The sequence below is a fragment of the Papilio xuthus genome, unplaced genomic scaffold (genome assembly GCF_000836235.2).
Source record: "Papilio xuthus unplaced genomic scaffold, Pxut_1.1 DF827870.1, whole genome shotgun sequence".
Taxonomy (NCBI): domain Eukaryota; kingdom Metazoa; phylum Arthropoda; class Insecta; order Lepidoptera; family Papilionidae; genus Papilio; species Papilio xuthus.
This window is the reverse complement of record NW_013530779.1, coordinates 547,136-570,919: the sequence shown is the minus strand read 5'-3', so window position 1 is coordinate 570,919 and position 23,784 is coordinate 547,136. Positions and strand designations below refer to the sequence as shown.

Here is a 23,784-nt window from a genome sequence, read left to right as displayed (position 1 = left end):
AAAAATTATTCTTAAACGAAACCAACAAACAACAAATGTCAAATAGTAAAATTAAATAGATGTCTATGGTATAACCTCTTATTTAAAATATTTAATTTCTTGTTTTTGCAGGAAATTTAGATTCCTTAATTCAATGGCCGGGACATTAATTCGTCAGTAATATTTTTATATTCCGTTCTGTTTCTTTCTAAAAGTTCATACGAATATATACCAATAAACCAAAAAAATTTAACATCATTTTCTTTATTCCAGGAACGCTTTTTAACAATTTATCAATATATGGCCCAAATACGGCTAATTTGGTTAGTATCGTAATTTTGAAGCTTAATACATAACAGCATACCACTGTACCATCTTAAAGTCGAGAATTTGCCTTTTTGTATGACCAAATATATTTTAATACTTTTAGAGGACAATACATACTTCTACATTATTTTACGCTGCACGTAAAGGTACCAGAGCCAAAGCCCGGGCAAAGAAAGTGAAAGTTGAAATCACTAAAGTTGGATTCATTCCTCATAATCAAAGAAAGAAAGATAAGTATGTTTGCTGTATATTTATTCAACAAAAATACAAAATTTATTTTGTTCATGTAATTTTACTAATACCATTCAATTTAAAACAATTTATTCTGTATACAGGGCCTCCAAGGCCACTATTAACAAGCATTTAGATGACAGCTATAAAAGAGTCTCCAATGACAATGTGTTCCCGATGCGTTATTACCGTTGGGTTGTGTACACTGCTGAAGATGCAGTCAAAGCTCACCAGGAGACTCACCACCCCACAATGTACAATCTCCCTGATGCTTTAGTATTTGCTAAGGTTGAAATGAATATGGAAGCAGTTAAAAAGGTAAATATCAATTTACATAAACATAAAATATTTAATTTAATTGTGAACATCTGCCAACTAAGAAAATAATATTAATTACTAATCTATAATACTATAAATCTTGTTTGAAAGTATGAAGAGTAATTAAAAGTATGTTCAAGTTAGTGTTTAAAATAAAATGTTTTGCTTACATGAAATCCAAGCAGTCTAGTCATTTGTTTTTTTTATAGAATCGTTATATGGACTCCTTTACACGTCTGACTCTATTGCCTCACTCGTTCCCTCGGGATGAAGAGCGTACTATCCTGGCATTCTGCAAAGGTCCAGAACTTATAAAGCAAGCATTAGAAGCAGGAGCCACTACTGTTGGTGCCAATGAAATTGTTAAGAAAATACAGGTGAGATGTCTTAGTCTATGTCTAAAAAAGAATTTTGAGCAAAGAAGTTTTTTTAATCAAACTTTTCCATGACCGTTACCTTCATGACTGGTGAGAAATAAATTTAAGGGTTCCCAAAGTTGAAGAAGAACATATCTATAAAACTGGTAACATTTTGAAATGGTCTTCAATAAGAGAAACTTAGAATCTCTGGTAGAACAGTTTACTTCAATGAATTATCTAAAACTTATATTTGGTTTCAGGATGGTGAAGTAAAACTAGCCGATTATGATTTTGTGATTGCTCACCCTAGTATGATAACTGAATTGGTACCAATCCGTGGCCTCATGAAGCGGCGGTTCCCTAATGTTCGTAATGGTACACTAGATCCAAATATCTGTGATTTAGTCAAGAAATTTTCAGCTGGTATTCAGTATAGAGTGACCAAGGATGAAACGCAAGAGAATTTTGGCTCAGTGGAAGTACCAGTTGGGAGGGTAAGAAACAAAAAAAAATTACATATCTAAATCTATTTCTAGGTTGGTAGTTCTTTATTACAGAAGATTTATCTGTTTTATAGATTAAAAAATTGTTTATTGATTAAACACTATTTTACAATATCATCATCAGCATCAACCAGTCAATTAAAATTGTCTATGGTTTTTATTAAAGGACTGGAAACAACAGAAAGACTGCTTCCTCTCCCCTCGTCTTTATCTGTGGAGTAATTATGTAAGTGAATTTCTTTCAGTTAAATATGGAAGCTAAACAAGTTGCTGAAAATATTGATGCTTTACTCAAAGATGTCCAGTCTGCGAGGCCGAAGAGAGATGGACTTTTTATTACAAGGTAATTTTTTTTTTATCAAAATTGATCATAAAACCTTAAAACATTACTTACAATATTGTTAAGTAGTACTTAAGCAAAATCCGAAAATTTATGTAATTTTCTAAATCATGTCATAAAATATGATTTTTATTGACAGATGTTTTATCGTGAGCCCACCATCGACGGAAGTTTTAAAAATAGATCCATTTGTTCACGTTGACCGCACCTTGTCCAAAGAAGTTCAAGAAGACAGTGACGATGAAGGTGAAGCTGTGGCGGCGACTGCTTAGTAATTAAATGTTTATTTATGTGAATATCGTACAGTAATCAAAATAATTTGTAATAAATATAGATCTAGATGTAAATGTTTTTTTTTATTTATAACCCCATCTAAGATTTGTTTTAGAACGCAACTTTTTTGATGATGAATGGTTTATTAAACGTCAAATGATCCTACGTTGGACGTTGAATTTTTTGCGGTGTAAAAATAAACACGTATGTTAGAATCTTGTCTTGAGATTAATTTAATTTTTCAAATCTTATTTTTTCCCAATCAATTATTACTAATATGACATTACAATAGATACAGAGGAAAAGTACCTATATATCTGATGTAAAAACCTTTTTTGTTTTAGTTTATGTTATCTGTAGGTCAGTTTAGTCTTGAAAGTTGAAGTTTTTGAACGCACCAATAGGGGCGTACAACAATCCGCCATCTTGTTCCAGTGACAATTTAGATTTTATTTAATTTAACTCGTATATATTTATTAAATCCGTTGACAAAAGTGATATTTACGAAGCTGTGTAGTGTTTTTAAAGCCTGTGATATTTAAGTGTCCGAATATTTTTTGTTATCATAAATTTCTCTACGTTATTGTCAGTCCGATTTTGACGTCGAACGAAGTAGATAATCAAAATGGGCACAAGAGAAGACGAATACGATTATTTGTTCAAAGGTAAATTTATTTACAATATCTTCTTTATTAAGTTGGAAAATACCATTACATAGAAGCACGAATAAAAAAATATAATTTGAGAATCTCCTTTGTTATGTGTTACAGTTCGATTCTAAATGACGTCGAAATAGTATTTATACTGAATATGTACAAAAATGTTTTTCCACGTATAGTTTAAATTGAAAAGAATAAAATATAGTTTGTTTATTTCATAAAAATAGCATATATACAAGTTTGTAGTGCATCAGCTGATGTATCATAAATAATCGAATGGTACTCTTTTTGTTCGTGACTCATCTTTATACATCGCTATGATCTAATCACAAAAGTAAAAAAGGGGGCGAACTTTCATATGATTTTTTTACATTACGATAGATTCTTTACATAGTATTAATTATAACAAACATTGTTCCAGTTGTTCTCATAGGGGACTCAGGAGTGGGTAAAAGTAGCTTGCTGTCTCGTTTCACTAGAAATGAATTCAACTTAGAATCAAAATCCACAATAGGTGTGGAATTTGCAACAAGAAGTATAGAGGTAAATGTCTCTTTTTAATATATTATGTATGAAATATTTCTTGTCATTGTTATGAGTGCAAACACTTTTTGTTCATCTCTTTGTTTATGTTCACTGGAGTTCATTAGGTTTTCATCCAAACTATTTTGTGATTAATTGACACAGTTTCTTTGTTAACTTTCTTATATCTTAAGGTTTTTTAATTGATTTAAAAAAAAATTAAATACTTTTATTATTAAAAAAACTAAAACCCTATATAGATTATACATCAGATGTTAGTTGCCCCCTATTGATAAATGGTAGGATTGTTTGAAAGAACAACAAAAGTCTTTGTCTCATTAACAACAATTAATAAGGTCATAATGTAGAAAATTTACAACTACACTTAAAATGAATTTTAATCTTAAAAATAAACAAGTATCATTTTAGTCCAAATACTTTTATTTACTTTATAAATTAATAGAAAGTGTATATGAAACATGATAATTCACTAACATACATACTATAAAAGTAATATTGTCTATTTAAGTATATTAAAGCTATATTTATTAAAAAAAACTATGGACAACAAGACAACAATGTTCATTTCAGTAAAAGACAACTGATTATAATTCAATTGACCTCAATTGATACACAAATGTGGAGCAGTTAGTCTTTTCTCAATGATGTTTTATTTTTCAACTCTACCAATTGTGGAAATCATTTGATCTTAATATAGTGTTATTGTTGATATATGTTTTGTTATATAGTGAAAGTTTAAATAATATGACACAGTGTAATATTAACATAAGTTTTATATAGTTAAAGTTAAATTGCAGTTTGTGTTATGGAGAGTTTATAACAAATATCATAGATATTATTAATATTTATATTAGTTATATCTTGGAAACATTTTAATATATACTTCCTCGGTAAAGATAAAGGTCTTTTATATATTAACAGCTAAAGTAATCATTCAATGTAAATTTTAATTTCTTCTTGTTGAGAATTAATTTGATTACTTTGTCTCTGAATCAGTGACACATATTTACTTTAGCCCACATTATTTGAATTAAAAACATATGTTAATGGATGTATTCAAAGTTTATACTGTTGAGTAATTTGATAAACAGATAAATTATTTATTTCAGTTATTTTGTAGTGAAATTTTCCTAATGTCTCAATATACATATTCCAACATGTTGTAATATTGATTCTAGTTTAGATAAGATTTTTAACAGCCTTATACAATGCAAATATACATATACATAATTTTATATATGCATTGTTTGTATGTGTTATTTTAAATATTGGTTTTATGCCTTTAAGTTTCCGTTATAGCTCTTTTGATTAATATTTTCATATGCAACACTTTACTTTTACACTTTCTTTTAGTCTAGCACAGTTTAAATAAGAGATAATTGCATTACTAATATGAAAATGTTTGTATTGTTTATTGATTTGGACTATGAATAGTTTAATTGTACCACTCAAACCTGGGTAAGTAAGAAAACTCTATAAGTGACAGATATTGTCTGTCCCAACAGACAAAATGCATAAGTGAAAAACCTCTAAGAGGAAGAGATTCCACTATATCATAATGTCATACAAAACAGCTTAATTACCTTATAGTATCCTAACAATAAAATGCATCTCTAGCACACGGATACAGATTAAAAAAAGTTAAATATCCATAATTTATAAAAATTTTAAGTAGCAAATATTATTTGAATTATGTTCCATAGCATTTTGACTTTAAATGTAAGGTGCTGACAAACAATTGATAAATTTTTCTCTTAAAAAATTAATATAGATAATATTATTTTATTATAAGTTTGCTAGTCTTCATTATGTTTATGAAGTAGACTATTAAGTTTCAGTACCTTTCACTTCCTCTTAACTCATTTCCTGTACATTAACTTCCTATCAAACCATATACGGCAAATATAATGGGTATCTTTGTGTCATTATTGAATTTTTCATCCATTTTAATGTTGCCTTTATATTGAGTCCTTGATTATTTTAAATAATAGTTGTGGGATATATTTATATTGTGATATTGTAGTTTGAAAGTTTTTTGCATTCGGTATTTCAATATTAATATTTATCACATTATAATATGTGTAATAATATGAGACAAGAGGAAATAATTATGAATATTCGGAAATAGTTTTGTTTTTGAGACAAATATTTTTTGTAACAATATTAGATAAAAAGTGCTGAATACAAATTGTTGCTTTGATGGCCTTATGATCCCGATAGGGTGGCTATGCATTGAAAGTTAATTTGAGGACAAAAAAGCCTTAAACATTCAGAGGACTATTACATATTCACTATTCAAATTATAGCATAACCAGGATAATATAGATAATATGGTTGGTGTATATACACAAATTAGACATCTGGCATTTCAAATAACAGTTTTACTGAGTGAACTGTGACAGCTTTGGGACAGTCCGCTAACAGTTATAACTGGGACACCCTATCTGCGTACACATTTGGCACCCTTCCAGATAGTTTTACAACTGTTGATAACATTCTACCCTTTGTTTTGTTATGAAACTGTTAAAATGACAACTCAAAACAAACAAAATTATCTAATGGAAAACTTTTGTAATATTAAAATGTTGAGAATGTCTCAAAAATGATTAATTGCAATGTAATCTGTTAGATTTTAAAATGCTCTTATAAATATTCCTTCTAGCTTAAAATTTATACTGTTAAGATGTACTTTTTAGTATCTTACTAATATTATAAATTTAAATTTATGGATGGATAGATGGATGTTTGAGTATCTCAAGAACCGATGTATGGATATTGCTGAAATTTACCGATTTCAATTTTTTTTAAATTGTGCGGACGGAGTCGCTTGTGACTAATTTGTATTAAACACATAAGCCATGCTTTTCTCACATCACTTGAATATGTCTGCAAAGTTTACTTAAAAGTTTGCTTTGAACATGCAGAATGTTTTTAAACAACACTTAATTTTCCATCAGAGCAAAAATGTGTACAAGTTTTTAAACTTGCTTTATTTTTTTTATATCAAGTTTGTTAAGTACTTTGGAATAAATAAAATGTTTAATGTAAAATGATAAAGTTAAGTGGACGGGATTGTTCACATTTAGACAATTCATTCTTAATTTCATTTATAGACATAAGGAGATACGTTTATAATTACTATTGTTGCACTGCCACTAAAATCTCTGTATAAAATATATTGTCATTCCTTTCTTTCATCTTTGATTAAACAGATATAACAATATGTTTAAGAGGGGGTTTTGGTCTGTGAAACCCATGGTTAATGGTGCAAATGTCATTGTAACAAAAAATAGTTAATATTCCTTGCTCTATGCTGCCTTCATTTGCTTGTTTTCGTTCGTTCGTTATTTCTTACACACAACTATTTTTACATTTAAATATTTTCCATACTTTATCTACATTTGAAAATCCGTTCGCAATTTGTCACGTGATTTGATTTCATAAAATTAATTAACGCGTGACGTCATTAACTGCGGGAAATAGAGGGCAAAGTACCTAAGAAGCTCGCCGGTCCCCTCCGGAAAACATATAAATACTTTTTTCATTTCGAGCACTTTAAATGGTTGGCTGAAATTATAAGTCGAAATATATTCTGTTTTAAAGTCCACTTACAATTTAATTAAGATATTGAACTATATTTAGTTTAAATACTTCAGCACTCAGAGTCGTAAATTCGACATTAAAAGAGACCCTTAATGTAGATTTATCCTGGGAAAGTATTATATTTATGTCACGGCAGAACTCGTATAGCTTTACATACACTGGTTTAGCCACGGTTAAGATTTCCTTTGTCCTATTTTACTGTCGAGCCGAATTACTCCGTAATGGATATGTCAGCTCTTTTAATTAATGACCACTCTGCTATTCCCATCGGTAAGGCTATTGTTTTAATGTTATAGTCTGGTATGTATGACGTCATCATTTTATAAGGTTTTTTCTGATCGATTTAATTTTCAAATTGAGACGAATGTAAATTGAACCGTTGGCCAGTTTCGTTTTTGAATTGTTTTATTTAGTAGACGATATTATGTGATACGTCCCGCGACTCCGTCCGAAAAGAAAGAATATGTAAAAGAAAAAAGTCGCCTACGTGTTCTTCCAAGATTTTGTTCAACGTCTATGTCAAATTTCAGCGAGATTCATGCAGCCATTCTTGAGATATCTTCTAACAAATCTTCATCTATCCATACATACAAACAGTCCCTTTTATAATATTAGTAAGATAAATATTGTTACGTTCAGATCCATCTTCAGAAAGGCTATGTTTACTTAAATGAAAGGTTAAGCAATTCACAGATGGAATAAGTAAATAACATTAATTCCGGTAGCAATTATTATTTTTGTACCTTTTAAATATCTGTTGTAAACAAGAGTTCGAATTTAGCCTTCAATAAAGGTAGCTTGTGTAAAGGCCTTGGCCCGGGCCACATAATCGATGCGAACGAAATTTATTTAAGTCGTGTCGAACACGTTACGTGTAATCTAGATTATCAGCGTGTGACTCAAGATAATGAAGTGACGATTGACATGCTTCAAGTGTTAGTCTTGATTTCTATAAGCGTCAGTGTACACTGAAACAAATGTACTGAAACAGGGTGTTCTTTTTTTCCAACGAGAATAAGATGACACTTTTTTATATGGACGTCGGAAAACTCGTGAATCGTAGATTTTATGTAGTCGTATTTGTGCTTCAAAGTTCTTGGAACTATTTCTATCTACGGATTCTTAGGAATATATGTCTGCTAGTACCATCTATTGGACTGTTTAGAAACCAGTCATGTAGTATTCTAAAAGAGATATGAGATACGTATGTATCAGAATCGTGAATTTGTTTAAACTGTTTTATTTGAGTTGCTGCGTTTATTCGGGTCATATCTAACAATTAAATTAGGCTCGCTTCCTGTAGATAGATTGATCTGATATTTGGTACATATTCTTAGTTCTGAATACCATGCAATATTATCCAAAAAAAATATTTTTTTTATTATACAGGATGATACTTAATGCACGGATCAAAAGTTTGTCCTGTATATTGAAATCACCTACGTGTACCTTATAGTCTTATTTCTTACTAACATATAAATGCGAATGTTTAGATGGATGGATAGATGTATGTTTGAAGTTATCTCTAGAACGGCTGAACAGGTCAGAGAACATAGTCTGGAATAACACATAGGCTACTAATAATGTTTTTTTTAATTCCGCGCGGACGGAATCGCGGGCGACTGGTAGTAGGACATAAAACATTTCCTTGACCGGAGTTTATTCTACTTGATGTTAATAGCGATAGTAACTCAACATTATTGACCTATTTACTTACCATTATTGTAATAACTAACCTTGTATGTATTCTGCTTGATGATGTTGATAACAAATTATAATTGAGTTTCAATGCTCCACAATCAAATAAACATGATACGTGACGTGTTTTTGTAGTCTGATTCATGCATATGATAGTGTTTGCAGTTAGTTACAAGCGATTTGTCATTGCTAATGGAAATATACGAACTTTTTTCGACTTAAACTGCAGGAAATAATGCGAAGACATCATATTCGAAATGTTGTTTATAGATCGATTTGTAGAATATTGATATTGAGTGTCCAACGGTGGGGCTTTCTTACTGTAAACCATATGAAATCATTTGCGTATATCACTAGACAAATTTAAATACAATCGAACCCGGATAACCAAGTCATTGCCCGGTCCCGACGGACGACCTCCATATGCGAGAAACTCGGGTTAGAGAGACACCGCTATGAGCAAGAAAAATATCGCGATCCCTTACACTCGGTTATCCAGGTTTAACTTTATAGTTTAAAATATAGATCATAATAGATAATTGATATTTGATAGTTACTATTACCAAAGTATCAAGTAGTAAGACATACTAATAAAACCTAGTAACAGTTACTCTGTGAACCGTAAATAAATTAATTGGAGTGTAAACATTGTGTACAGCTTCATTACATTACTCTTACTGCAACTAACATAATTATTATGTGATTTTAACTCGTTAATAAAAGTACGTATATTAAATAAAATGACACCGTGAGTTTCTGAGACCAAAGTCCCCTTTTAAAATGTATGTTATCTCTAATATCTCAAAGATATGTTATAAACGGAGATTTTCGTCTCAGAAACTCACGGTAAGTTATAGATATAGGTTAAGCAAATATAGTACATTATTATTTACGTTCATTAGCTGTATTAAAACGTCCTTGTTTGGTTTTTCTCGGATAATTTCCGTTGTTCAAAATGTTTTTTCTGACCTTTTTTAAATAACAACTTAAAGCTATTTTAGTCCAAGTTTTTCGTTACTTGATCCTAAAGTGAACTTCCTTTCGTCCAGTTTATACGCAGGAAGTTCAAACGGCATACGTAAGTGTGGGTGACCTCTAACGGTGCAGGCCGGTGTCCCGAATTCTATGCGTCGTGTTATTTCACCCACTTTACCGCTATTGATACGTTCATGTGTGTACGTCGCTATTGAACTCTGATGCATATAGAATATAGTTTTATCTATTGGAATAGATTATAGACGAATATACATATGAATTGTTATCTCTATTTTGTCAAAGATAATGAAAGGGATAACGATAGGTTTGTTACTTATTGCGTTGACTTTATTGGTTTGGTATTACTCTTAAGGTTACATGATTTTTATAGTAAAGAAACTAGTTTGTCTGTTCGTATCGTTGTTCCTAGTTCTGACATTAATATAAGGATGTACAATCTTGACCTTGATAATGCTGTGCACGACTACAACCGGTTAACTTGTACAAGTTACGCATTTATTAAAATTGTGTATGATACCTTGATATTACTCGTAATTATAACAGAATAATGTAAATTTAATATGGTGGTTTATGTTTTTAGACGTTATTGGGCACCATGGTATTGATAAGCCAATGATCTAGACTAGATCTGGGCGGCGGGGACTGCTATCTTTAATGTGTCTTGTTCGACGAAGTTTTTAAATGTAGTACACCATTAAATCACTCCAATAACAGACGAGCAAGCAACCAAAAACCTAATAAACTCCAAATTAATATGAACTGCAACTTTACTTTTTGTACCAATTTACAAGAAATATGTAGTCTAAAATGTAAGTGATCGTTTCCAGGTGGACGGCAAAACCATAAAAGCTCAGATCTGGGACACGGCGGGTCAGGAGCGGTACCGCGCGATCACGTCCGCGTACTACCGCGGTGCTGTGGGCGCGCTTCTGGTGTACGACATCGCGAAGCACCTCTCCTACGAGAATGTGGAGCGCTGGCTGCGCGAATTGCGCGACCATGCCGACCAGAACATACTCATTATGCTCGTCGGCAACAAGAGCGATCTCAGGCATCTGCGGTAAGCACGACACACACGACATATTCATACAATAGTTGAATGAACGAAACAAACTCATACAAGATAGGCTTAATGTTAAATGATCGTCAACATGTGAGAAACCTGAGGCATATTACTAGTCATGTAGACGAGACAATAATGATCTTATCATCTAACACGAAAAATTTTACATATAATTAAAATTAATATTGACTTTATGTAGTTTTATTGATGTTTTTTCTGTAGATTTTAATGCAAATAATTAAAAAAACTCTTTACAGATCCATCCCGACAGAAGAAGCGAAAGCGTTCGCGGAAAAAAATGGTCTTAGTTTTATTGAAACATCGGCCCTCGACTCCACCAACGTGGAGCCTGCATTCCAGAATATTCTAACTGGTATGAACTTTTTATCATCTTTAATAATAGATGTGTTAGTGAACAGATGATGTAATATGTACAGAATTATTGGTGAAGTATAAAAAAGTGATGTATGTGTTGCAGAAATCTACAGGATCGTGTCTCAGAAGCAGATGCGCGAGCCGCCCGAGGGCGACGTGATCCGGCCGGACGCGGAGCCGGCGGACGTGCGGCCCGCCGCAGACTCCGTGCGCAAGCAGTGCTGCCAGTAGACACTGTATGTGCACCGCGTACATACCCCATACACATACATACACATCCCATACAAGTTAAGATACGAAGACAACGAGTGAATTTCAACATAATCCGTATTGGTTACCATCTCTGACAATTTTCGATTAGCTGACAAGTTTGTTTTAATAATTGCAATTATAAGACAATTGTAATTTTTCAATGTATAAAAAAAATGTCTAGACTATAGACTATATAAATAAGTACGAGTCAAGAGACCGTATACTTTTTTGATTTCTAATTTATATGTCGTCTTTGATTATGTAAAATGCTAAAATAACTTTTCATATCTATTACAGAAACGAATATGTATTTATAGTAATAATAAAAGTAGATAACTTTTAACAATAGTCGTTATTTGTAGAAAGTCCAGTTCACGATGGAGCCGAAGAGGGAAGAGAATGGTATAGTAAACACAAGATTGAATCATTCCCGACAGACGACAGAGGAGAGAGGACAGGGGACGGACAGAGGGACGGTGGTGGGTAGCGCAGTGCGGTGATGCCGCCGCGCCGCGCTGCCGCCACAGCTGCGGCTCATGTAGATAGCTTTCTGTAATTATTGATATTTAGTGTCGGAATGAATAAAGTTAAACAAAATCTATATATTTAATAATTATTGTAATGTGAGCGATTCCTTAAACACTATGTAGTATCAATACATGTTGAAATTATTCAGATGCACACTAAATTATCTTTTATTTTCTTTAATGCGCTTTCAATTATTTTTCACAATTTTAATTCGTTCCCTGTTATATTTTAAAAGCTATTTTGTTTGAATGTAGTAGATAATTCATTATATATCTATTTATTTAGTTAATATACAATTGTTAGCCTTTCCGGCTGCGTATGATATGTGATTTGTTCAAATTTGATCGGTTCCAAATGATGCAATAGTGTTGGCTTGAAAATATATATAAATATATAATTAATGATGTTATATAGCACACAAATCGTCGCTTCGTGGTTCAAATATGTGTAATTCATTTTTTTTTGTATAACATTAGCCGGTAGGATAACTAAGAGATAGCTTTTTTAAAATGATCATTTTTTTCTTTACGGATATTATGTGCCTTCAGCGGAAGTGTTGAGACATTGATAGCTTTCATTGTTCAAGTTTGTAGCGGAGATGTGAGGAAGGTTGCTCCTTTTATGTTTGGTAAGACAAGCTAATATGTAGATGGCCCTTGCATGTTTTATGTTTATGAAAATATACTGGAAATTACAATGAAAATGTTTATTCAAATCGGGTGCTAGGAATGTTTTAAAAGTGTTCCTTCCAATTTTTTTATTTAATTTTGCTCTGTTTTATTGAGTTTTATAAAAATTAAACTTTGTAGTTCAAAATAAACAAAATTACCGACATGGTAAAAGTAACTTTACACGCTGTCTCGTTTAGAAGTTAATTCAAAGAAAATAATAAATGTAAGGGCTTATCTATATAGTGTTATCGTTAACGAAGTCGCCGCCATGGTCGTTTTTAAAGTTTGATAATATTTTGTTGAGAGAAATAAGATGGTGGGACTTTGCCGCGCGTTTTTAATCTGTCACGCCATCTTGTCTATGGAAATAAGGGCTTGCTTGTCTATGGAAATAAGGGCGTTCACCTGCTAGTTTAGTGCCGTCTTAATATCTATTGAATACTCAGGCGAGCCTACGCACGCAAACAAGTTGGTCTCATTCACATTAACCCAGTCGGGCACGGAGACGACAGTCTCGCGGCTCGTCACCACTGAGACAGTGTTCGTTGTATAAGAAATATGTTATTATGGTCTTCATATGCATGGTTATTTTTTTAGTGCCTATCTGTAATTACTTTATTAAAGACAAAGATAATAAAATATAATGTAAATTTCTTTGTGTTTCATTCTATTTTTACCTTTTCCAATAGAATGTTAGAGGTATTCATTGTTGACAATTACGTAAGTAATAGGAAATAAGGGTATGTCAAAAAAGATGAAATTGGTCTATCTCTCAGTGATCCAAATTAGGAAGTTTGGTTCAAGGCATTTTCTCGTAATATAATTACTACAATTTCGGTAAACTTGTTTCGTCATTTCGTGAGATAAACTTTCGATACTCTGACGTGGCTATTGCACAATAATTATTGTTCATTTTAACCAATGCAATGACTTGACTAAATACGCGAAAACGAAATAAATTAGACGTTTCTAGAACAAAACGAGGGTTTGAATAACATTTTTAGCAGTATTAAGACTAGTAACATTCCAAAGCTAGTTTTTCTTTGTTCATGAAATACCAATGGATAAAAAACTTGCGATTCCTTTGTTTTTATATATAAATTACAACTTTTTAGGCTATTATTTCGAAGCTTATTTACTTCTTTCATATTTACAAGTCAAACAATTCATTGCTAATGATTTTAATATTGCCGCTTCTATAAAACAAACAAAATCGTATACACAGTTTATTTTGTGTACAAATTTCAAGGTTATTTAGTGTTTCCACAATGTTCGTGAGATAGCAGCCGGCCGGCGTAGTTAGGTTACTTCGGGTCAGTAAACGCTAGGTGGGCGTCTGCGGCGGTATCGTTCACTGCAATCGTAAGTACTTTTACATACATTTTATTAATTGTATTGTTAATTATAATACATTAAAGTTATTATTATTTCTAGGTAAATTAAGTACTAATCGCTACTTTTTAATTTAGATAATATGTAGTCAGTAGACAACAATCTACGAATTGACTAAGTCGCTATATGCAGAATGATTTGTTTTTGCTATTAAGACGAGAATGAAATCCGCTCATTTAAATTCGTTGATGAAATAATAAAGTTTTTTTAATAAGCTATGGTCAGGTATCTAAGCATTAACACAAGGACACGTTATTGCAGAAAAATATTAAATGTGCTGCATCATGTTTTTTTTCAATGTTTCCCCGGTGATGTAATATTTGATAATTGCCAGTAGTTTTGACATAAAATGTATTCCATAAAATATTCCAGTATTTAAATACTATCAGTTTCCAATACTTATTTATCTTACATCCGTTACTGGTTACGGTGAACCGCTTTACAACTTGTAAACCTATTTTCTTTTTAACACCGCAAGGTCTTTTGTGAACAAAATACTAAAGTGATATAAACATATAATAGTATACTAAGCAAAATAGGATGTAAGAGCCAGCAAATCATCTGTTGCACGAATTGTTCAGCTCGCCCGGTGCAATAACCAAACAGAAGACAGGCGTGAAGTGGAGGCAATTTTGCATTTCGTCTGTTGGGGTGCCGGCTGCTTAAAATTAGTCTTCTTTCCCTTCCCACAGTTTTCTTATAATGGTGGGATGGGGAGAGTGGATTTGACGTTTCTTTTAAAATATATTATCTATGCTTGTTTTGAGCAGAAATAATGGCAATAGACCTGTACTACACTCCGGGGTCGGCGCCGTGCCGCGCCGTGTTGCTGTTCGCGGCCGCTCTTAATATCAACGTCAACCACAACCTCGTGGACCTCAGAGCTGGAGAACAATTGAAACCGGATTTCTTAAAGGTGAGTTACACTTGCTCAGTCGATTTTAATTACCATCATTATGGTCAGTTAAACGATAGTTATCCGGAAATAGAAGAAGAGATGTGTAAAATACATCGTTATCCCTGTCTTTCATATTTGACAAAACAGATACCAATATGTTTTAAACAGGGATTTTGGGCTCAGAAACCCACGGTTAGTAAGGTAGAGAACGAAGTATTTAATTCGGGTTTCGATAAAACAAACGAATATAATGAAATAAAAATATGCATATTTTTTTCCAGTTAAATCCTCAACACACTGTCCCAACGATTGTAGATGATGGTTTTTCTCTATGGGAGTCGCGCGCCATCGGCCGGTACCTGGTGAATCAATATGGCGGCGACAGCGAGCTATATCCTAAAGACCCTAAAGCTAGAGCTGTAGTAGACCAGAGATTGGACTTTGATTTAGGATCACTGTATCCCAAATTCGCTCAGTACTTTGTAAGTTAAGCACATTTTAACTAGAGTCTAGACCAACTAGAGTCACATGTCAGCAAGATAAAATCTGTTTTTTTTAACATTGGAAAAATGAAACGTTATGTCGAACGCTAATTCCTTCTTATCTAAGTTTATTATTAATTCAGAGCATAACAAAAAATAAATGTCATGAAAAAGATAAAAATAAATTAGTTCGCCACTAAATAGACGTATTTTTTTAATATGGCAATGTTTTTAATTATTATTATATTGCCAGTATCCTCAAATCTTCGGTGGTCAGCCCGCTAACGAGGAGCATCTGAAGCAGCTGAAGGGTAGTCTGGACTTCCTCAATACATTCCTGGAGGGGAGCAAGTACGCGGCAGGAGAGGGACTGACCTTGGCTGACCTCAGCCTGGTGGCCACCGTGTCTACCATTGATACAGCCGGGATCAGCATTGCTGAATATCCTAATGTTGTTCGGTGAGAAAAAAAATCGAGTTGTCTATGCGCTATCTCATATCACAATATAAGACCGGAAAAAATCCGAAAGTAACAATTTCTTTATATTATAAGATGGTAAGCAATCACTTGAATTCGCCGAAGTAGCGAAGCGACCGCTGCCCATAGACGTCCACAAATGCGTTGCTTTTAATCGACGGATGAGATATATTCCTTTCCTATGAATCCCTTCCTCCGTCAAATCAACTTCCCGGGGCGTGTCTTCTCTTTGGTCGTGTTATTTCACCGGACGAGGCACATTCGTAACTGACTTTGCTGGCCTCTACCAATGTTACAACGACAATAATATGGCATTGAATGTTAATTATATTTATTTTGTTACAGATGGTACGAACTGGTAAAGAAAACTGCACCTAACTATGAAGAAGCCAACGGCAAAGGTCTTAAGATGTTCAAACTTATGATAGACAACCTCAAGCCTAAAACTGAACTTTAATTTTGTATTTGTATATTTTATAACCGTTTTTATGTATATACTTTAAGTTATCAATAAAAATACATTTTTATATATGTTTTTTTAATTTACCACCTTAACTGTCAGACATTTTTTCTACTGAAAGGCACTGGCACGAATAACCTTATTTTATTCTTAAACTGGCTACGTAGTAAACTATGTATTCTTCCAGACTATGTTGTAAATCTATGCCAAATTTCAACGAAATCCATACTGCCGATATCTTCTAACAAACATCCATTCATCCGTCTAAACATTCACGTTTATAATATTAGTAAGTTATCTTCAAACTTCCTGGTACATATAACTAATAATTTCCTTACAAAATAATTCAATAAATGTGCAATTTCATCTTAAATTTTTTATCTGTAGATTAGATATGAAATAGTGTTCTTTGTTATATGAAATTAAGTAGGAATAAATGGAAATTATTTAATGAAACGCTTAATGTTTTGCGTTTTTTTTTGTTATTTAAAAACCCTTTATTCCAAGCCAGTAAAACAATGGGCCCAACAGGAATATTTGTGACAATCCATCGTATTCGACAAACTTTGTTTTGAAAGTTGTGCAGCAAAATATCGGGCGTGAAGTACACCAAAAATCACATACTATTTTTGACATAATTGACGATGACGACACGAATGCGATTGTCGCAAATATTAGTGCTAGTATTTTAACTAAAGTTGATAGTTTTTTTTTATTAAAATGCTTATAAATTAGTTTAACCGACAAAAAATTAGTGTTCGTTTTATAACGTTGGGAAATAAGAATTGGAATTCCGTTGTTAAAATCGGTCTTATAAACAAAAACATAAAAACAGTATTTATCTGACACGTTGGAAACTGCACAGTCATGCCTTTTGATAAGTTTAGTATGTAGATAAAAATTACGAGGTGATGATATAAGTTAACAGAGTGAAATAGATTCAGACTGTGCCTGTGAAGTGGTACGAAAACATCAGACCTGCTTCCTTCTTAATATATTTGTAAGTATACAAAATAAATACTATTAGACATATTCCACTATGAATATTTCTAATCTTATCTGTATGGACAATCTCACACAAACAGCTTAATACAAAAACGGCTGTTATACTTACGATAATTTTTTTTAAATTCTAACTACCGGCATTAATATGTATTTTTAGTATGAACACTATTTTCATTGGTAGCCATTAAACGTTTTTTTACCCGTTACTTTTTATCCTATAAACTAGCTGTCGCCCGCGAATCCGTCCGCGTGGATATATAAAAAAACTAAATTAGTGTAGCCCACTCGTCCATCCATTCACATCACATCCATGTTAACATTCGCATTTATAATATTTATTTCAGTAAAATCTATTAGTAACAATGCCGATCGACTTTTACCACTCAAAAGCTTCGGCCCCTTGCCGCTTTGTGGAGTTAGTGGCGGCAGCACTTCACGTCCCATTGAACCGCAAACAAGTCGACTTAATGGCCGGCGAGCATATGCGTCCGGAATATATCAAGGTATGCAATAATGTCTAAATTACATTAAGAAATTACTAATACAATGACCCCAAAGTGGTCCAGGTGGTGAAAATTGGTCAAAGAGTAAATGTATTATAGCAAGGGATAAATGTATGATGTTTTTTTTTAATTTTATGACCTGGTAACATAGACCTTCATATCTTATTTGGAAATGTATGATGACGGAAAATAGGTCAAAGAATAAAAGTAGCGTAGAGTTTACTGATTCTATTATAGTTAAATTGAAATTGTCTGCGAGGAAATAAGTTTAAGATTCGCTGTTATAGATTATATTCTGAAATATAGTAATATTCTAATCCTAAATAAAAAAAATATCTTTTTCTAGATGAATCCTCAACATAATATACCTACCATCGTAGACGATGGCTTCGTCCTATGGGAGTCTCGCGCCATCGGGCGATACCTTGTCAACAAATATGGCGGCGATAGCTCCCTGTACCCAAAAGACCCTCAAGCGAGAGCTGTAATAGACCAGAGACTGGACTTCGATATAGGAACATTGTATGCCAGATTTTATCAGTACTTTGTAAGTATTGAACATTTTTATAAAGGAATTTGTTTGAAACCTGGCTTTGTTTATCACGAGAATGTACGGACCTCTGTTTCATTTTGCCTTTTGTTTTCGCTAAAATAGCGAAGCGACAACTGCTCCTAGACATGCGACATTGCAGATTGGTTGGTTATCTATGATATAAGAGTATGGGAGGGCTAGACAAAATACATTCGCTCCAAAGCGATAAAGTACTACGAAAATGTATGTAACGGACGCGCGACAATCACGTGACTTATCGAAAGTTACTGTCAGTTCTATACATTTTTGAAGTTCGTTATGGAATCGCTTCGTAGAGAATGCACTTTGCCTAGCCCTGATTATAGTCATAGTAAATCTAATTCGACCCAATTTGAATAGTATCCACAAGTACTGGAAGGTAAGTCAGCTGACGAGGGGGCGCTGAAGAAACTGCACGAAGCCTTCGCCATGCTGAACACGTTCCTGGAGAAGAACAAGTATGTAGCTGGGGAGGAACTGACTTTGGCTGACCTCAGTGTTGTCGCCAACGTGTCAACTATCGATTCAGTTGGGATTAGTATTGCAGAGTACCCTAATATTCTCAGGTAAGGCATTATATTATAAACCTAGTGATTCCTTAAAGTAATTCAAGTGACAGTAAATAAAAGGTTCGCAAATTTTAAGAAGAAATGTATTCTGAAGCTAGGGGTTCACAGAAACCATAAAAATTTTGAAATGAGCTTCGGGAACAATGTTGAGCAAATGTATATGAAGTAACGCAGTGTAGCCAGACCCGACTTTAGCAGAGAAATATATACGTGAAAAGAGAATGCAACCAGGAATGGATAAGGGATAAACCTTGTTTTTAGTAGTTGCACGAAGCTTTGATATTAATTTGGAATATGATATTTATATTTATTATTTATATACATATAATAAAGTTCAAGTGTTTTTAATTCCAGATGGTTTGATCTTGTTAAAAATACGGCGCCTGATTACGAAGAAGCTAATGGAAAAGGCGTACAAGAATACAAAGAAGTTATTGGAAAGCTTCGATCATTGAACTCAAATTGAAATGCTATTTTGTTTTCACAAAATAAATTGATTATTTTAAATTTTAATAAAGTAATTTTATAAATAAATTTGTCACAAAATATGTTCTTTTTCTTTTATATTTATATGACCAACAGACGGTACGAAATTCTCTTGGCTTAACATTATTCCGATTACAAATGTATACATTAAATATAATTATATAATGGAGTAACCTATTTTAAAATCTAGTCACAACATAACATGCACATCTAGCTAAAACTATGCCTGTAATGTATTTTTGTACAGTCGAGGAAATTGGCGGTGTCCTAACTTAAAAGAGATTTTTCTGTGCGACACCACGGATTTCCGAGACTGTACTTAGAAACAACATGTTCAAGAGTTATTACATAATATACCTACTCTTGTATTTTTATTATTTTTTAAGCGTAAGGTTATTATAATATGATTTAAAAAATATAGTAGATGTTGATTATGTCTTACTTTTTTTTATGTCTTAAAATGATTTATCATAAATGAAACGATCGATTTTCTTTAAAGTTATTTATTTAACGACGAAGTGAAAGTTTATGAAGTAAAAAATATTTTATATTTCAAATATTTATTGTGATTTTGACATGATCTCTATAAGTTTTTTGCCATCATTTGTAGTCTTCGTTATTATCTCTTCAAACTTTGGCAGAGTTGACTTTACGAGTGTTAACCATCTGTAATTTCATACAAAATCAAAATGTACATAAAATATTGAAATGGTACTAAAATTAACTTTAATACGATTTATTCAATGGTTGTATGGATGTTATTATCACCTAACTCTATTAAATGGAACTGGATGAAATTAAGAACAGATTTGATGACAGTCAGAAATAGGGTATAGTTTATTTTTAATTAGTTTAGTTTTATTTTTTTAATCGATTTAGTCACCGGTCACAGCTAATTTTAAATGCAACGTACCTGACAATATTAGTATACTTCTCAATGCTGATTTCAAAGGCCTCCATCAGCGCGACACACACGCCAAGACTGAAGTCGGCCAGCGTGAGTTCCGCTCCAACGACAAATTTGTTCTCTTTCAGATACACGTTGAGGATATTCAGGGCATCATCCATCTTCTTCAACTGAGCCTCGGTCAAAGGCGTCTTCAATATTTTCGAGAACTGGAAACAAAGTTACTTGCGATTATTCTGTTTAGGATACGACTGAGTTTACAATTACATTTATCACAATAGAGTTATGGCGCGCCTTGTTTTGACACACAGTCTCGTCTAGTCATCTTTTAGACCTCTTATAACTTAGTAGAGTCGCACAAACGTCCGTGTGACATCTCCTTATCTTGGCATTATTATCTTTATACTCACGTATATATCAATAAGTTTAGGATAAAGGGTTCCTATATCGAAGTCTAGCCTCTGGTCTACAAGAGCTCGGGTTTTGATAGCCTGGGGGTAATATTTGTTGTTGCCGTACTTCGCCACAAGATATTTGGCGATGGCACGAGACTCGGATAGAGCAAAGCCATCGTCTACGATTACAGGCGCTGTGTGCTGCGGGTTTATCTGGAATAAAAGTCATATAATGGAATACAGAAATAGAGAAGAAGTACACACAGTTTATAGTGTAATACTTCTTCTTCACGGCTGTCTTCTGTGTAGTTGTGGTTCACCAGTTCTGCGAGTAATAGGGTAGGTTGAGGTGGGGCGACCGATCATGGCGCTGCAGGCGCCAGTGTCGAATGTAAGGGGGCGCCTGCGCGGTTCTTTAAGATACCCTATGTTTAGAAGATTTTCCCCGACACCAAAAAAGAGCGCCGCAAAAATCTTGCAAAGGGCGCCGGAAATTTTAAAGCCGACCGTGCATGCAAACTGTTATTATTACTGCTATTTGCGGATATTACTGTTGTAGGCTTTACCTCATTTAAAATATTGTGATTTCGCTACCCTTGTTGCACAGTAAGATGATAAGATCTTTGCATTTTTAGCTAAGCTTACAGAAGTTATTAAAATTTGAATTTTTCTCATTCTGTTCGTAAATTATTTATTATTAAGTATAATTAATGTTATTGGATCTAGGAAGTGGTATATCGGTCATAATTATGATAATTCTAATCAGAACTGATTTGTGTAGGGCGTTATCATTGATTCTTTAAAGTGTATAAGTTTTTAAGTGGTAGCAAATTATGTAATTGTATGCATACCCATATCAATGAAACTATTGTAAAAAAATATAATAGATTGAAAAGTAATGAAAAAAACAATTATAGTTCTCTTCAAATGAAAGGTTTTGTGTCACCTTAATAAAATGTGAAATAGATTTGACTTTAATAAATACCTTTAAGTAGTCGTCCTTTAAATGTTCATCGTTCATTTCATCGACACGACGAGTCTTGACTTTGTCCTCAATGCCCAGCGCTGTGATGGTCAGGGTGACCACAGCGCACGGCGGTGAGCCGTCCATATAATAGTAGTCGATTGTCATCTCGATGTCTTAAAAAAATTAAGTTAAGCTAAATAGAAATGAATTAGAATTAATTTTTAAGGCGCCTTTAACTATGGTGTACAATACAATATTTATTTGTAATGTTTAAATTGAAGGTCAAAGAAGGATTTACAAAAAAAAATATTTAATAAAATAATTTTTTTCCGTTCGTTTCGCCGTTTGTGCATAGTTACACTCAATAGATTAAATTTAATTTTGAATTCCTAAACTAGGCATACGCCACAATGCCACGAAAATTATTTAAACTAACTAATAGTCTAAGGCGACTTAAAATATATTTATCCTAACCACAAATACGAGTGGACAAAAATAAAAATAAAAATGTTTTTTTTATATATTTTTTTGAACTTACCAAATTAAAAAAAATACTTGTAAAATATAAATAAAATCTTTTACCGTAAACGATATATATTGAACAGTCACAGATATCGAATGAACACGAAAAATGTACGATGTTTATACTTACTATCAGTTTTGTTATACATTGTGATTCAGCATGTTTAGATGTGCACTATCACGATATTCAAGATATTATTTCAAGCTGTTTGTTATGCAAACTTAAAGACTTATGTACTGTTGTATGTTTATATGTATAACAAGATCCAAAATCTATGCCTGCTAATGGATAGATGCCAGAACAGTTTACACAGGGGTGATGAAAAGCGCGAACTGGTAGGGTCCTTTATCGCATTATTTTACATCGTAACAATTCTGTGTTGTTCCAAGCGCTACTATGTTTGTATTTGTGTGTATTTCTTTCTCTAAGTGTATCTGGCCACTAGGTTTTGTTTAATCACATTAAGTTTATTCGGTAATGAATAAATCTTTGTGTAAATTTAAGATACAATCAAATAAAAAAAGACGACACAAAAAAAATATTCATGTAGAGAAACAATCTATCTGAAAATGGAATAGTAATTATTGGAATAAAAAAAATTACATGAAATTTTCAAAAAAAGTTAACGATGGAAATATTTTTTAACACTATTTAATAAACAGTAATCTTATTAATATTATAAATGTGAAAGTTTAGATGAATGGATGGATGTGTGTTAGAACGTATCTGCAGAACGGCTGCATTGATCTCGATGAAATTTGGCACAGATGTATAACATAGCTTGGAAGAACACAAAGGCTACTAATAAGTTTATTTATTCCGCGAGGACGAAATCGCGGGCGACAGCCATTTTGTAAAACATTTGCAAAGTAAAAAAAGCAAAACTGGTCATCTTTAGCGATTTTGAATACAAACCGTTTTTTTTTAATTTACATTTCACGAGGCGAAGTCATCAATAATGTTTTTTTAAAAAGCATTGTGAATCTGAAATATTTTTTATATTATCGATTGATATAGAGATAAGTAAAAAAAATAATCAGTTCAATTAATTTAATGTTTTATTTTCATAAATTACACAGGACTTAAATTAAATTAGAAGTCTATGTTGATTTTCCCCTTTTGCTAACAATCTGCGCGCAGTCATTCACATAGTTCAATACGATTTCATCGAATTTTGGCACTGATGACCTCACAAGTGTCAACCACCTGCAAATAAAATAATTATGACATTTTCTATCAAAAGAAGAAGTCCATTGGGCGAATGAAGTACAGTTAAAATGTACTTTTTCCATTAAAAAAAAACATGCGTATAAGTATGAAACACTAATCTTCATAAATAGATAGGCTATTATTTGAATATGACAGCTTTTGCTTCGTTACAATTTAAACTGTTGATGTTACATGACAGTTAATTCTAAATTATTAGTTCGG

At 32.7% G+C, this 23,784-nt stretch overlaps 5 protein-coding genes across 6 annotated transcripts in view; 3 read left to right on the top strand and 2 right to left on the bottom strand.

Annotated features, from left to right (window-relative positions):
* The first annotated feature begins 54 nt into the window (after nt 1–54).
* mRpL1 (mitochondrial ribosomal protein L1) lies at nt 55–2,394 on the top strand. The gene is made up of 8 exons (XM_013308626.1): nt 55–152; nt 253–302; nt 410–540; nt 642–855; nt 1,065–1,232; nt 1,475–1,708; nt 1,963–2,060; nt 2,197–2,394. The coding sequence occupies exons 1-8, from the start codon at nt 134–136 to the stop codon at nt 2,327–2,329; spliced, it is 1,047 nt and encodes a 348-aa protein (XP_013164080.1). The 5' UTR covers nt 55–133; the 3' UTR covers nt 2,330–2,394.
* A 291-nt stretch (nt 2,395–2,685) lies between these two features.
* Nucleotides 2,686–13,371, top strand: Rab11 (RAS oncogene family member Rab11). The gene is made up of 6 exons (XM_013308642.1): nt 2,686–2,995; nt 3,411–3,532; nt 10,657–10,889; nt 11,150–11,265; nt 11,371–11,503; nt 11,882–13,371. Exons 1-5 carry the CDS (start codon nt 2,956–2,958, stop codon nt 11,496–11,498), a joined length of 639 nt encoding a protein of 212 aa, XP_013164096.1. The 5' UTR covers nt 2,686–2,955; the 3' UTR covers nt 11,499–11,503; nt 11,882–13,371.
* A 602-nt stretch (nt 13,372–13,973) lies between these two features.
* Nucleotides 13,974–19,550, top strand: LOC106115209 (uncharacterized). Its single transcript, XM_013308527.1, has 9 exons — nt 13,974–14,080; nt 14,881–15,026; nt 15,290–15,490; nt 15,744–15,949; nt 16,313–16,421; nt 17,783–17,935; nt 18,282–18,482; nt 18,867–19,072; nt 19,430–19,550. The coding sequence occupies exons 2-9, from the start codon at nt 14,886–14,888 to the stop codon at nt 19,539–19,541; spliced, it is 1,329 nt and encodes a 442-aa protein (XP_013163981.1). The 5' UTR covers nt 13,974–14,080; nt 14,881–14,885; the 3' UTR covers nt 19,542–19,550.
* Nucleotides 19,551–20,054: 504 nt separating this feature from the next.
* On the bottom strand, nt 20,055–22,474 carry LOC106115229 (glutathione S-transferase 4-like). 2 transcript variants are annotated; one of them, XM_013308551.1, is made up of 5 exons: nt 22,369–22,474; nt 21,849–22,003; nt 20,879–21,076; nt 20,475–20,677; nt 20,055–20,227 (listed from the first exon to the last, which is right to left on the bottom strand). In XM_013308551.1, exons 2-5 carry the CDS (start codon nt 21,993–21,995, stop codon nt 20,122–20,124), a joined length of 654 nt encoding a protein of 217 aa, XP_013164005.1. In that variant the 5' UTR covers nt 21,996–22,003; nt 22,369–22,474; the 3' UTR covers nt 20,055–20,121. The 2 variants fall into 2 exon arrangements, with proteins under 2 accessions (XP_013164005.1, XP_013164006.1); XM_013308552.1 differs by having other exon boundaries at nt 22,413–22,468.
* Nucleotides 22,475–23,389: 915 nt separating this feature from the next.
* The window catches only part of LOC106115311 (glutathione S-transferase 1-1-like), a 15,869-nt gene continuing 15,474 nt past the window's right edge, over nt 23,390–23,784 (bottom strand). Inside the window, exon 5 of the mRNA XM_013308673.1 lies at nt 23,390–23,559. Within this exon, the coding sequence (XP_013164127.1) occupies nt 23,454–23,559 (106 nt within the window). The 3' untranslated portion in view covers nt 23,390–23,453. The remainder of the gene's footprint in view (nt 23,560–23,784) is intronic.

Excerpts from the sequence above, each read along its gene's own strand:
- mRpL1 (XM_013308626.1), top strand. Across the intron at positions 303-409 it reads GCCCAAATACGGCTAATTTG|AGGACAATACATACTTCTAC; the intron begins GTTAGTATCGTA and ends TAATACTTTTAG. Across the intron at positions 1,709-1,962 it reads TGGAAGTACCAGTTGGGAGG|TTAAATATGGAAGCTAAACA; the intron begins GTAAGAAACAAA and ends AATTTCTTTCAG.
- Rab11 (XM_013308642.1), top strand. The coding sequence starts at position 2,956 with ATGGGCACAAGAGAAGACGAATACGATTATTTGTTCAAAG. Across the intron at positions 3,533-10,656 it reads TTGCAACAAGAAGTATAGAG|GTGGACGGCAAAACCATAAA; the intron begins GTAAATGTCTCT and ends GATCGTTTCCAG. Across the intron at positions 11,266-11,370 it reads ATTCCAGAATATTCTAACTG|AAATCTACAGGATCGTGTCT; the intron begins GTATGAACTTTT and ends TATGTGTTGCAG.
- LOC106115209 (XM_013308527.1), top strand. The coding sequence starts at position 14,886 with ATGGCAATAGACCTGTACTACACTCCGGGGTCGGCGCCGTGCCGCGCC. Across the intron at positions 15,027-15,289 it reads TGAAACCGGATTTCTTAAAG|TTAAATCCTCAACACACTGT; the intron begins GTGAGTTACACT and ends ATTTTTTTCCAG. Across the intron at positions 17,936-18,281 it reads TGCGTCCGGAATATATCAAG|ATGAATCCTCAACATAATAT; the intron begins GTATGCAATAAT and ends ATCTTTTTCTAG.
- LOC106115229 (XM_013308551.1), bottom strand. The coding sequence starts at position 21,995 with ATGACAATCGACTACTATTATATGGACGGCTCACCGCCGTGCGCTGTG. Across the intron at positions 21,077-21,848 it reads TAAAGGACGACTACTTAAAG|ATAAACCCGCAGCACACAGC; the intron begins GTATTTATTAAA and ends CTTTTATTCCAG. Across the intron at positions 20,228-20,474 it reads AAGTATACTAATATTGTCAG|ATGGTTAACACTCGTAAAGT; the intron begins GTACGTTGCATT and ends ATGAAATTACAG.